The sequence below is a fragment of the Helicoverpa zea genome, chromosome 7 (assembly GCF_022581195.2).
Source record: "Helicoverpa zea isolate HzStark_Cry1AcR chromosome 7, ilHelZeax1.1, whole genome shotgun sequence".
Lineage (NCBI taxonomy): Eukaryota > Metazoa > Arthropoda > Insecta > Lepidoptera > Noctuidae > Helicoverpa > Helicoverpa zea.
Window position 1 is genome coordinate 11,243,425 of NC_061458.1, and position 13,861 is coordinate 11,257,285.

At 34.1% G+C, this 13,861-nt stretch overlaps 3 protein-coding genes across 5 annotated transcripts in view; 2 read left to right on the forward strand and 1 right to left on the reverse strand.

The window, feature by feature from the left end:
* The window catches only part of LOC124632055 (tolloid-like protein 1), an 84,429-nt gene extending 83,909 nt beyond the window's left edge, over window positions 1-520 (forward strand). Inside the window, exon 21 of the mRNA XM_047166710.1 lies at window positions 8-520. The gene's annotated coding sequence lies outside the window, so the exon portion shown is untranslated. The remainder of the gene's footprint in view (window positions 1-7) is intronic.
* Window positions 521-1,024: 504 nt separating this feature from the next.
* Window positions 1,025-5,782, forward strand: LOC124631867 (ubiquitin thioesterase OTU1). Its single transcript, XM_047166496.1, has 4 exons — window positions 1,025-1,567; window positions 2,053-2,225; window positions 3,414-3,572; window positions 3,887-5,782. Exons 1-4 carry the CDS (start codon window positions 1,177-1,179, stop codon window positions 4,094-4,096), a joined length of 933 nt encoding a protein of 310 aa, XP_047022452.1. The 5' UTR covers window positions 1,025-1,176; the 3' UTR covers window positions 4,097-5,782.
* Window positions 5,783-6,842: 1,060 nt separating this feature from the next.
* LOC124631773 (calcium-binding mitochondrial carrier protein Aralar1) overlaps window positions 6,843-13,861 on the reverse strand; it is a 31,744-nt gene continuing 24,725 nt past the window's right edge. For all 3 annotated transcript variants that reach the window (XM_047166370.1, XM_047166369.1, XM_047166371.1), the window contains 7 exons: window positions 13,558-13,633; window positions 12,813-13,021; window positions 12,479-12,559; window positions 11,937-12,149; window positions 11,397-11,519; window positions 10,718-10,911; window positions 6,843-10,149 (listed from right to left, as the gene is read on the reverse strand). In XM_047166370.1, coding sequence (XP_047022326.1) covers window positions 9,972-10,149; window positions 10,718-10,911; window positions 11,397-11,519; window positions 11,937-12,149; window positions 12,479-12,559; window positions 12,813-13,021; window positions 13,558-13,633 — 1,074 coding nt within the window. In that variant the 3' untranslated portion in view covers window positions 6,843-9,971. The remainder of the gene's footprint in view (window positions 10,150-10,717; window positions 10,912-11,396; window positions 11,520-11,936; window positions 12,150-12,478; window positions 12,560-12,812; window positions 13,022-13,557; window positions 13,634-13,861) is intronic.

Consider the following 13,861-nt stretch of genomic DNA (forward strand, 5'->3'; position numbering starts at 1 on the left):
AACTTATAGTAGATAAGCATTTTACTGATGTTACGTAACTTACGTAGGTAGGCATTTTGTCTACTTTGGCAGTCATTTACCAGGATCTCTTTTCTCTATCAAATAAATCTTTAATTTTCTTTTTCTTTGATTGAAATTGAGCTGCCATAATAATATTTACCAAAGATCATTTTAGTTCAATTTATTAAAGCCTTTCATTTGAAGTACCATTATTTGCCCTTAAATCTAAAAAGTAGAGTTACTCGTTTCTCCCAATATTTTTGTACTTAATAACACACAGTTACGAACAAAAATAGTCTCACTTTACGTTATTTTTTTATTAAATACCAAGGAAATGGATGATTATAAATGTAGGTACATAATAAATGTCGTTTACAATGTTTACAAGTTATCATTGTGCCAATTATGGGATACTTAGTTACTGTTAATGCCATAGAGTAACATAGGCTAGTGTTTTGTAACTTAACTATGAATATTTATACGTAGGAATGTTATTTTTATTAAAACGTATTGAAATGTATGTTTGTTTGATTATTTCCCTATTACCATACCTCAAAATAATTTTAATAGACTCATCCAGAATCAATATTTTGATCACGTTCTGCTTTATACTTAAAAAGTAAAGGTTATTGCACAAAAATTTACCTTCCTCGTAAATCTTTTGAGGCTAACTTATCATTAGGATAAGTTAATAATTGTGATAAACCTAACTTAATATCACAATTTTAATTAAAATCAAAATAATCATCCAGGGCATTGGGGGTTCTTTTAAATTGGATGTGTAGTGACGGTGCAACTGTGCGGCGTACCCGCTCGGAAAGCCGCTTCAACACGAAACATCCAAAGAATAAACCTACAGAACCATAAGGTTTTTTTTCTAATCAGAGAATACAAGTGGTCTTTTAAAAACCTACTGTACAAAAAAGTTTTGTTGAGAATGAATGAAAACCGGTAAAGTACGGTTCTTGAGTTTTTCTATTTTAATCTGTAACTGAGTTTTATTTTTGCTTTGGAAACATTTTTAGAAATGTCATCGTGTTGTTTTGTCATTTTAAAAAGAAAAAGTCAAATCTAGTAATTTATTTATTTCATCTTTAGTAGCGTCTTTTTGACCTAATTACGACAAACTTAACTGAACACGTATTAGATTACTTACGGATCGTATATTTTGTTAAAATGACTGCGTTAGCGTTTAAAGTTAAAAGTAAAAATGGTCAACAAATACTTAAAGATTTGACCTCTGATAGTACCGTGGGCGAATTGAAGATGTTTTTGTCGAGTATATCCGACGTTAGTGCCGAGAGAGTTAGTGTGTTGTGTGGGTATCCACCGAAGCCATTGGACATAAGTAATGACAGTAAGAAACTTAGTGACATTGGTTTAAAAACTGGTGAGACCCTCATAGTTGAGGAGAAGCCAGCGTCTGCGACCGGTCCTAGCAAGTCCCCTGAGGCTAAGCCAGTAGAGAACGGTATTGCGTCACACGAAACTCTAGTACCAATAAGACCAGGAATCTTAATGAAGAAGGTGGTCCCATCTGATAATTCTTGTTTATTTACTAGTATAGGTAAGTTTCTCTACGATTTCTGAATGACGCATTTAATTTTTCCAACTTATTTGCTTTGTTTTAGCCACTGCTTTGTATGTTACATACATGCTGTTGTGGTGTAATTGATAATAATGTAGAAATGGGACATTTTGAGGTCATTTAGTAAACCACAGCAGATGTCTAAATATAGTAGAGTGTATCAATTAACAGTTGTTATATGATGTTCACTCGCTGTACTTTTAGCACTTTATTGAATGTCAAGTGGTGTAACAATAGATCATAAAGTTTTGTTATCAACCTCAGTGCGGAAATTGTTTAACTGCACTGATGGTTTCATAATAGTTCCTTTTTCTTTTAAAAAAGTATTTGAATAGAAAACCTTTTTTATGTTGTTTATGGTCTGAGACTTAAGATTTTTTTTTTTGTATAAAACTTTTTAAGTCTTTGTTCCCGAAGTTCCATGTACAGTGGATGAAAAATATATTATTACTTATTTATTTCAGGTTTTGTATTAAATGGAAATGTAGACACCACAGTACATACTCTGATGCGTGAGATTATAGCAATGGAGGTAGCTAGTGACGTAGATACATACAATGAGGCTGTACTCGGTAAACCAAATGCTGAATACTGCTTGTGGATCCAACAGCCAAGCTCATGGGGTGGTGCTATAGAGGTAAAAAGGGCTCATTAATCATTAATTAAGAAAGACACTGTCACTCCCTTTTTTTACTCATTCAAAAATTTTTGTACTAAAAATCATGTTAACAAAATTTTTTTTTTTATCTTTTTTAAATAAACTTTAATCCAACCTTACAAGGCGTTCAAACGTTATAGTGTAAAGTGTAAGGGTCTTATTTAACCAAAAGACAGGCAAAAGTTGATAAGTAGTACATTTTGTGAACATACCATACCAATCCATCTTTATGAAAAAGATCATGAAAAAGATAAAGATTGGATACAATCTTTGCATTGACAATATTTACAAGTCGATTTGATTGAAACATCAATATTTATATTCTTTAGCTTCTGATAAAAAATATTGCACAGACCATAATAACTTAATTTATTGACCCTGCAACCTTATTTCGAAAGCATAAATTAACTCTTATATCAGTTGCTTCACAAACAAATAAGCAACAATGCAAAATCATTATGATTTACAAGTTTATAAATTAATTTCTCATGTTTAGCTTAGAACTCAACATTAAACACAACATTGAACATATTATAATGTAATATTATTACCAATAAATTTTATTTGGTTAGTTTCAGCCATCCAGTATTTAAGTAGCTATTGGACACACTCAGAGACATTTAATGGTTACTTAAGCCGTTCCCTAGTGCAGAATTTCTATGAGAATCTGTCACTAAGGATTGCCTTAAGTAATCATTAAATGTCTCTGAGTGCGGGGGTATGTCTACCCAATCAACTCTAAATATAAAATATTTATAATCAATAAAAGTACATACTATTAATAAGATTCATGGAAAATAGAATCACTAAAGGTGTAATCCCGACCCACGCGGGGCGCCGGTCCTCGACGGCATTCAACAGACGCGTAGGTCGAAATTATACTTTTATGTAGGAAAGTATTTCTAGACTGCGAATCCCAAATTCAAACGTTTGTAAATCAGCACTTTTCGAATGTCGAAAACAAAGGACAGCTCCCAAAACGCCCACCCTTCACCATTTCCTAGATGTTTTTGCCGGGCAGAAGAAGTGGCGCAACAAACTCCCCAGCAACACAGTCTACCAAGTTTGAAGAACCAGATTTATGCCCAAAAACATATTTATCACATTGTTAAAAAAATTGAGAAAGCATAACATTAATTTATGTATATCTTTTTTTAATAATTTCAGGTAGCAATCCTATCTCGTTTCTATGGGCTTGAGATGGCAGTTGTGGATACGCTGAATGCAATTATAAATAGGTTCGGAGAAGACAAGAATTATGGCCAGAGAGTTTTCTTACTGTTCGACGGCGTGCACTACGATCCTTTGTATTTGGAACAGGTCGATGTGAGTTCTATTTTCATTATTTATTTTCTCCTATTTAAGAAATATCTGCATCTAGATTCTTGTTTCTCCCTCATCGTGAGTTTTCTTCACTCATTTTTATAATTATTCAACACAAAAGTAGCCGACATTGATTTCTGCTATTAATTGAGCATACTAAACCATCTTAATCGGTACAGCATTTTGAACGCATATAAAAAGCTCAACTGGGCATTTATGAAATACTTACTTTTTTTGTAATATAAACTTTCCTTCCTATCTATCAGAGCAACAACATATTTCTAGCAATGATTTCCATTCCAACTTTTCTTCCTCAGGGTGGTATCCAAACGATATTCCCAGCAGAAGACATGGAGATATACAGAGAGGCTGAGCAGTTGGCACACGAGGCCAAGTCCTCGAGACAGTTCACCGACGTCAACAAGTTCACTCTCCGATGTAACGTGTGCGACAAACTCATCACCGGCTACGTCGAAGCGCAGAAACACGCCAAAGAAACCACACATACGAATTTTGGCGAAGTTTAGCGAACATTTAATAAGGTGTAGCGATGATTGTGTCTGCTTGGTGCATGTTGAACATAATTAAAGCTTTTATTAATTACATCGTGTTATGTATCTGAGTTCTTTCGTTGAGTTTTATTGACTGATCCGAGAATTACATAGCATGTCTTCCCATTTCACCGTCTTACAATTCAATATTGCTGTTCAAATCAAACTTCCATTTTTCTCTTCCTCATAACACAATAAACCTCATTTTTACATAGTATCAAGTGCACTTATACTAGATGAAAATATTCCTATTATAATAGAAATTCCAAGCGGACACAATCACATGAATTAGCTTAATTTTGTTAGGATTTTTAATAGTTTTTTTCCAATTCCCGAAGACCTTTATCCTAATTGACTTATGGACTAGTAGTTCAATTCGATGCAAATGTTATTTATAATCTCAGATATTAATTGTTAAAGCGAGATTTATTTATAAAGAGATGAGATAAAGCACATATCTATTAACATGTAACATCAATTTTGTACGAAATAGGCATTATTCGAGTGAGGTCTTGGGCGAAAGAAAACGATTATTTTTACATGATCACAAGGCCGTTCGAGTCTATTGAGGTCGAGAACGGCAAATCTTTTTATAAAGATGATTATTTATTTTTATGTTGTGTATTTGTTAGACGCTCAATGTTATTTTCACCAAAGTATATTCCAGATTTCAGCACAAAAACCTATATGTAGTCAATTATTAGTATCAGCTAGACAGATCTTATCGTGGAGACAAGAATTTTATGAAGAAAATGTGAATTCAGACAGATAAGTTTTCCTATCTTATTCACGAAGATTAAATTAAAAATGTCACATCATCTGCTAAAAGGCTATTTATCGAACTTTTTCATTATTGTTCATTGTCTTTGAAAAACGTGACAAGACAGTGGTCGTGTACAAATGCAATGAATTTGATATCGATCGAGGCAGCGATGCACGCAAACTAGACAATAAACTTGAATGTTGTATTTACTGAAGCTTATCGTACTTTTTGGTATAATTCGCTTTACTACGAAGCTATTTATTAATTCTACGTTTGATTTGAATGCCAAGAGATATGTAGACGCTATTTTAAAATTGAGTTCTTTTAACTTATAACATGAATTGCAGGTTTTATCGTTCCATTACTTAAGCTGAAAGTTTTATCTCAAATTGAAAAGACTCAGTTGCTATTATAGATTGTAAGCAATTCGGTTAGTGTCTCGAGTGAAAACTATCAATTATTTGAATGAATTATAATAATTGGCTCTTCTCTGAATGTTGTGTATGTGAAATTTGTGTTTTTAAGCTCCCACGTTTCAGGAGAAATTTCTGAAGTGTTTTAACATAAATCTATTTCATTGTTAATTCAAGTGCATATTTATAAAGTTTAAGTACATCATCAAAAATGTATTGTGTAAATGTACTGTCAAAGATTAAAATGAAAATTTTAGTCAGAACCATGTCCACTTGCCATCGTTTTTCCTCGAAGCCCACTAAGATTTTATGTATTGGAAAAAGAAGCGTTATTTTGTAATAAGGCTCATCGGCGACTTAAAAACGCAGAAGCGACAAGCTATTTATTTTTGTGACGTTGTTGGGTCGCCGGTGTAAGACATGACTTGTAAATTGTAAGATAAGGCTCAAAATGGCGTAAATAAAATTTGATAAATGAAATACCTACTTATTTTGTTTTATTTGATTTGTACCTTCTACTGAATCCCTTGTGGACAAATTGCTGGCATGTAATTTTCCATTTCAGTGTTTACTAATAAGTCTACCTATGAAATTGCCGTTTTGTATGAAATAATTTAAACGTTTTTTTTTTCATGTATTTTTTATTTGTATTTATCAAAGTAATTACCCATGCAATCAATGCTTCTTTGCCAACGCAGTGGCAGTGATTTGATGCCCTTCTTAAAGAAATTTTGATATTTGACGGGAGGCAACCATTTGTTCAAAGGCATTTTTTACTGCCTCTCGGGTACTGAATTTTTTACCCGACAAAAACTTATCCAAATTCTGGAAAAAGTTGTAGTGTGTGGGCGCAAGGTCTGGTGACTGGCGGACGCCTAAAAAAATCATACATTTGTGTATCTGTTGAGCAGTGCAAGGCACGTCTCGACGCGTACCTCGCGCTAGCGTTCATTGAGTTCGTGGGACACCCATTTGTTAAGCTTTTTTACTTTGCCAATTTGACGCAAATGGATCAATATTGTTTTGACGCTAACGTCGAAAGCTTTAGCCGTAGATTGTGTATCATCAGCTTCCACAATCGCCTTTAATTCATCGTTGTCGACCAAAGTCTTCAGTTCAACTTTCAGGTCGAAATTTCCAAAACGGAAGCGAGCACACCAATAACAGGTGGTGCGTTAGTTAGCAATGTTAGCTCCGTAAACGTCGTTGATGTTACGTGCCGCTTGTGCCGCGTTGCTGCACCACGGTAATTCCATAATAACTTGATTTTTTAACGTATCCACGATGAAAAGAAGATTGAAATGCGATGACAATGTAGCACTAATCAATAAACTAATGACTACTTTTGGAAAATGAATTCCATGTTTTTTTATTTATAAAATTAATTTGAAATACAATTCTTAGCCAAACAAAAAATATTATGATTTGAAATGGCCATTACCGCAGAACGGCAATTTCATAGGTAAAGACCTAATATTTTGAAAAAGCCAGTCCCGATTCCTACTTAACAGGTATTTATAAGGTAGTTTAAAAACAAAACACCAAATCAGGTTTTATTCGATTTATTTTTAACACAAATGTACAATATCAATAAATATAGTCACATCGGCTTTCTATCACCTGTCGTTACACTATGATTCACTTTATACAATGTTGTCATACAACATTAACTTATCGATACGTTACGCTCAAATTAACAAAATTGTGCATCAGAAATTGGGCCGCCCGATACTTTATTCAATTTTAAAGCAAGAAATACTTATCGACTGCTCTTTACTAAACGCAGTTCTGTCTCAAGTAGCGTTAAAATGTCAAATGAGACTGAAACATGTCTTAGGGACCACAAAGTCGATCAATTAACTTGCGCAATATTATAATGTATTAAGAATTGCGCAAAATTGAAGCAATATACTCAATTGATCGTCGAGGTGGGCCCTTTAATATGAATTATACAATTTTGTTTTAACTAATTGCATTTGTTGTGCAAGCCTGCATTTGGCATAAAGTCGAATCAAAAATGACAATTTTCACCCAATATTATTGAAAAAATTGTGATCTTCGTATTTCTTGCTTAAAATTAAACATTTCGATATAGTTTTAGGAACCAAACGGCATCACTAACTTATGTTAAGCGTATACACAGCTTTATTGCTAGGTGAAGACATGAGAAGACGTGCCCAAGCTATCGAGAATATAATTTAGAATATCTCAATTATTCGACTTGTTCATGCAAAACTTATTTTTCCAAGTTTTGTCCGAACAAGCCAGTTTTCTATTCTAAATAATCTCAGTATTAAAATTGATAAGTTTTAACGATTTGTCCTTTATGCATCTCTGTACATTTTAAATTACTCGTTGATATTACTTTTAATCATGTATTTGAACTGTTAACACGTCTCTTGGGGACATCCTATCTAGAGTTTTTTATCCTATAAGTAGTTACGCTTTTAAATATTTAAACAGCTGTAAAAATAATCGAGTGTAAGGAAGGCTTCTAAATAACTTATTTATAAAAAATATATATTTTAAAGGCATGTGTTTACATATTTAAAAGCTCTATGAGATATGGACAATTCGTAAAGTCTAAGCCGATTCAAAATTAAAAATGATTTACAATATAAAGTTGGGTTACGCCATAAAATCTCTAAAACACAATCTTAGCAATAAATCAAATGAAATTGATTGACAATTTGTTTAAAACAAATATAAAATAACAATAAAAACTTCGCTTTGATTTCGATTTTCGCTTAAAACTAATGGCATTCTGATATGTTACAATTATCAAGTTTATAAATGTTAGTAGTTAAATGTAAATAAATACAAAAATGCTAAATATTACAAGATCTGTTCAAAAATATTTATTTTTTATTCTAAATGCAAATATTGAATAGGTATTCATAAAATATAGTGCTTACTGCTTAATACGAAGCATTATAACATGGCAGTGTACAAAATAAAAAATAAAATGCACAAGTATTTGGAAAATAAATAAATTAGACATTAGTCACTAAAAGCAAAAGTCTAAAAAAAATATATGAAATCTTGATTCTTAAATACGAATAAATCTAATATTTGCTATCTGTAACATATCGAATGCTAGAAAACAAATATATAAAAAATGCCTGTTTTTGTGAGGCGTTATTTATTTAAAATGCTATTAGGTGCGAGAAGACATAATGTCTTTATGTATATCAATGGCCTACAAAATTATATACTACAAAAACATTGTATGAAAAGCCTTATACCAATTGCTCTACCTATTAGATAACGTTGTGGGTTGCATTGTTACATCTATTTTAGTTTATAATGCCTGTGTTCACTATTTACAATGTAACTGTTTGTTGTCTCTTCCCAATAAAATATTAAGGGTAAAAAATGCAACAGTGTGCACCCCTCTTTGGGGGGCTAAAATTGAATCAAAATAATCTCTTAAATGAATTATAAAAACTTAATAGTTCAATTATTTCAACAATCTCTAGCTTTTGGGGGGTACCCTTAAAAAAATATTACTATCAGTTAATAAGGTTTTTCATACAGTGTTAATTTGCAAGTACTGCAGTTATAATAGCAAGCAAACCGTTTAATTAAGGAACTTGCTTGGATATTGAAAAGTAGGCAGAATATTAGCAATTTTCATAATTATCTAAATCGTGACGTGTATCAGGGCTCCTTAGCACACCAACACAACCCATTGTAAGCTCATTCTTTTTAAAAGAATACTTTTCCTTTATTAAATGTTGAGAATTGGAATACCAGGAAACATGAGTTTTTACCCCTATCTCGAACGAATCTGCATTTGCTTACCTCCTGCTCCTGATTTTTTTTAGCATTTGCTCTGAAAAAATATATCTTTGGTTATCATTAATTAAGGTTATTTATTTTCACCTAGAAAGATATACAGCGCACCAACTGTGTTGTTATTTAGCAGTACAAATTAAATTATTTTTATTTAAAAATGTACTGTCAATTGCGTAAAAACTCACGCTTCCTGGGTTCGCTTCAATATAACAATAAAGTGGCCCAATAGTTTCAGAAAAAATGACACTAAAGTAAACTGATACATTTTAGTGTGTTATAAAATTTAGTGTATTTATTTATTTAAATATTCCTTAATCTCACTTGTAATGTCTTAATTTCAAATATCGTTACAAGCTTACTTCCCTTAGTAGACACCGTGCTGTAGACAGAAAAACAGCAGTAAATATACATATTTTTTAAGTAACTAATTCTCCAGCCTAAGATTAATGGTAATCTCATCATATCTTATGTATTTCAGCTTTTAGTCAAAACTGTTCGTATAATATATTTACTGCTGAATTTTTTTGTCATCAAAATACAAAATTATGTATCTTACTCGCCATTACAGGATGCTGATTTAATCAACTGTGGGATTTAAGGGGATGAGTAAATTACATTCGAAATGCAATGATTATTACGTATATTTGCGTATGAGTGTTCAAACCAATTGTAATTATTACCAATATAACCAATTTTCACGCCGCTTTTCTGCCACACATATTTAGGTAACAGTGTTTCGCCACTATTTACTGTATGTTAAAGGACTTTGTTTTATACTACGTAATGAAATCGACATTTTTACGAAAAAATCTCACATCTCCCTGAAATTCCCACAGTTGACAAAATCTGGCACCTTTATTAACTTGCTCCTATCTCCCTACTGAGCGGGTGCAGGCGGCGGCTTGGCGGCCGACCAGCGCGGCAGGGAGATGCCGAACTTGGTCTCCAGCCCCGTCAGCACCGGCAGCGCCACCTGGTAGCCGCCGATGTGTTGTGGCTTCTTCACTGTTTCTTCGATTGGAGTGGCCACGTGGAGCTCTGAGCCGGATGGTCGACTGCGGAGAAATGGGTGGAGTTAATTATTGTGGAAAATGTATCGTTTTATAACTGAAATATTGTTTGTGTTTGAGTCTAAAATAAAATATGCTACCTCATTGACAAAAACAAGTTTGTCTACCTGCTAAGTTTGTCACAGTTCGCTAACATTTATTCCTAAGAATAAATAAATAAACACATACAGTGGAATAACCTGTCTTACTTATATTACAAACGTCAAAGTTTATTTTTAAGTATGGATAGACAGATCTATGGAAATTAGTTTTTCTTTCACGCAAAGGATGCTCGATGGATTGTGATGAAACTTGGCAGTACTGTAGCTTACATTTAGGTAAGTATATCATTAAAATATATACATAGTCTTCTTTTTATCGGGGTGCAGGAAGAACTTCCAGCCGGAAGCGGGTAAAACTGCTGGCAGAAGTTACTGGTTAAATAATGATGATGATGATACTTCTGTTATATATTTTGTTATACCTACTTCTATTCTGTTATACTTCTGTTCTGTTATATATTCTTGTTTGTGTTTTATTGCGTACATAAACTGTTAAATAAATAAATACTCACGATCCTCCAAAGTCGACGTAGAACAGTCTCTGCAGTATCTCGTACGTGACGAGCGTGACGCCGAACTGCGGCGACGAGCGGAACACGCGCGCGACGGCGCCCTTCCAGAACGCGCGGGCGCCCTCCTCCGCGTAGATCTTACGAGCCGCGTCTAGTACACCGTTGTAGGTGGTCTGACCTGAGCGGGCTACCACCTGGGAGGAATAATGGTTTGTTAACATTCAACTTCTCTGAACACGACGCTACTGTTCACGGGGTCTTGGGTTATATTCTCGCATTTGATTTATGGGTTTCAAGAAACTTTCACAAAGCAGTCTGAAGTCTAGAAGTTGGTGATTGTGCATCGAGAAGCATGTTGCGATCTCTCTCCGGTGATGTCGGATTGCCGTCCCATCGGGCGCAGAGAGAAATAATAATAGGGAGTGCACCTGGGTCTGAGCAAATGCTTGTGCACTATTAATTTTCTTGCACGGCCACCTGATATACTTAGAACAGTATCTAAAATAATAACTAAATGTACGAGGTTAGAAATGAGACGCCTAGATTAGTTGACTCCTGATGATGATGCCTTTCATAATTAACCCAAAAATAGTAATTCTTTATTATATATTTTTTTGTCAATTGATATATTCTATAATTTTCTTAATATTTAAAAATCAAAGCTGATATGACATGTTACCTGTAACCGCGTCTTAATAACATCGGCGGGTGTGACGAGCGAGGCGGCGGGGATACCAGCTATAGCACCCGCAGCTAGCAGCGTTAGAGGATGGTTGTAGCCGTTCTCGTCCGCGAACTTAGCCTGGAGACGTTGTTTTGGTTAGTATTTTGAATAAATATATTTCATCTGCATCGCCTTTTCCCGAATGAGTTGGGGTCGTCTTACAGTGTAAACGGATGCTGCTGAGAACCAGTATATGACTGGTTGTAAGGTTTTCTGGCTTCTAACTTTTAGCGACTGCTGAAAGACAGTCGGGGGCTTCCAATTTAAAGTGCCTTCCGAAACACCGAGAAATTCGTCATGATATTTATATCCAAGGAGCGATTTGATCCATGCGGCTTTTATTTAGCCAAAAGCTCCTCTAATAGGTACATGTTTACTAGTTCAAATTCAATAATATACTACTTTTTATCTGGGACGTGCGTGGGTAAAGCACCGCGGAAAGCTAGTCTCAATAAAAACTAACCAACAACAAATCGGGAAATAAAAAGTACTTACCTTAACATGAGCATAAGCAGGGAAATAAATAGCGCTGAAAGGCACATCTCTCAACAGGCAGGCCTTCGCCCCCTTGTACAGGCCAAACAGGCCTAGGTCCTTCACCACGGACCAGGCCCGGACTTTAGTCCCGCCCGCAATCTCGCCCGCTACTTGTAGGCGAATCTTCACTATTTCTAATGGGTTTGTGAATACTACTTGAGAACCACCGGCCTGGAGAAAATAAAATATGGTAAATAAATATTTCACTGCTGGCAAAGTTGTGGTTTTTTTGAGGTAAAGAGTTGGCAATAAGGAAATTGGTATTGTATATGTTTCTCTATTGTGGTTTGCAAGGGAATAACAACTTTTAAGATTAAGATTCTAACTTAGTAGTAAATTATTATTAAGATCTTAATTAAATGATTAGATATTAAACATAATGAATTAAATGAGTAGAAGTTAATCTGTCATAAATTGGTTTTAAGACAAAATTGAAAAGAAATATTTTTCAACTATCAAAAAAATCTTTTGTTGTTCCAACTTTCAAAATATATACTTACACAACCTCCAGCGAGAATTTCAGCATACATCGATATATTGCCCTTTTTGTCTGTGAATTTGTCACGAACGAAGTCGTTTACCTAAAACATGAGCCAACAAACAAATAAATTAATTTGTAATCATGTAAAAATTCGACCTAGGTGTTTTAGAGAATTAATTTTTTTCATTTTAGTCATTTAAAATGGACAAAAAGGCAAATCATTTTATTTTTTTTTTTGTATAATATTTTAAAACATTGATATTTTTAGTTTGATCATGTAAATTTGATCAAGAATGTTCGGGCTTAATACAGTATTTATTCCTTAAGTAACTAAAATACGTCATAAAACTCACAGTCAATTTAATAGCCTTCTCCGGAGCCACTCCAATGAGCTGCGGCACCAGTCCTCTATACAGGCCGAACACTCCTTCATGGCGGATGACCTTCTTGAAGCAATCCCAGGAGTTCCTGTAGGCCACCTCGCCGATGAAGGAGCCGGTGCGTTGGTTCTGCATGCGGGTTTTTACTAAATCTATGGGGTATACTGCTGATGCTCCCACGGCTGTGAAAAAAATAAGAAGTAAGGAATGGTAAGTTTTTGGTTGATATTTTTTGGATAGTAAGGGCTATTGGACAACCATTAATTTCAATCACTTTTTGGCAGTAATTTCAAATGATTAAATAGGATAGTGTTTTTGATATAATGTGGCGTGACGATCTGGACGCCTACAACCCTGACTAGTGGGAGCACTCTAAGGATCGAAAGGTGTGGAGACGAGATCCGAGGCCTTTGCCCAACAGTGGGACAATAAAGGCTAAGAAAAAAAAGCGTGTATTAAGTGAGTAATTAGGGAAAATATCATCAATGTTGGAATTTTGCTTAATCATTAAAAAAATAGTAACATAAATATGTTTGAAATTAATCGAAAGTCAAAATAATTTAAAATGAATAAAAAATTAAACTTTACATTATACATGAAGGCTGGCCTAATGTGCTCTTATACGCTTAAGAAGACACTGTACGGATTTAAATATGTAGTTATAGATCTTAATATCCCATAATTTACAGCACTAGAAGCAAAAGTGACGATTACTTACCACCAGCAATGGAACCTAGCGTGAATCTGTAAGTGCTTTCCAGGATCTGTATGAGAACGCCTCGCTCCTCTGGACTCTGTAACAAACATACACTCGTATTTACCTATACCCTAGAACATTAGTGGCCGAGTAGCAGCTATAAGAAAAAGAGTCGTTTAATGGTAATGTTTTACAATACTGATTCGAGAAATTGAGAAAGTATAAAGATTTTTTCTGGAGACCTTGGTTAGTAGAGCGAATTTTTACTTTGACTAAAATATATTTAAAACCTATAAACATTGATATACGCACAGAAACTCGGTAA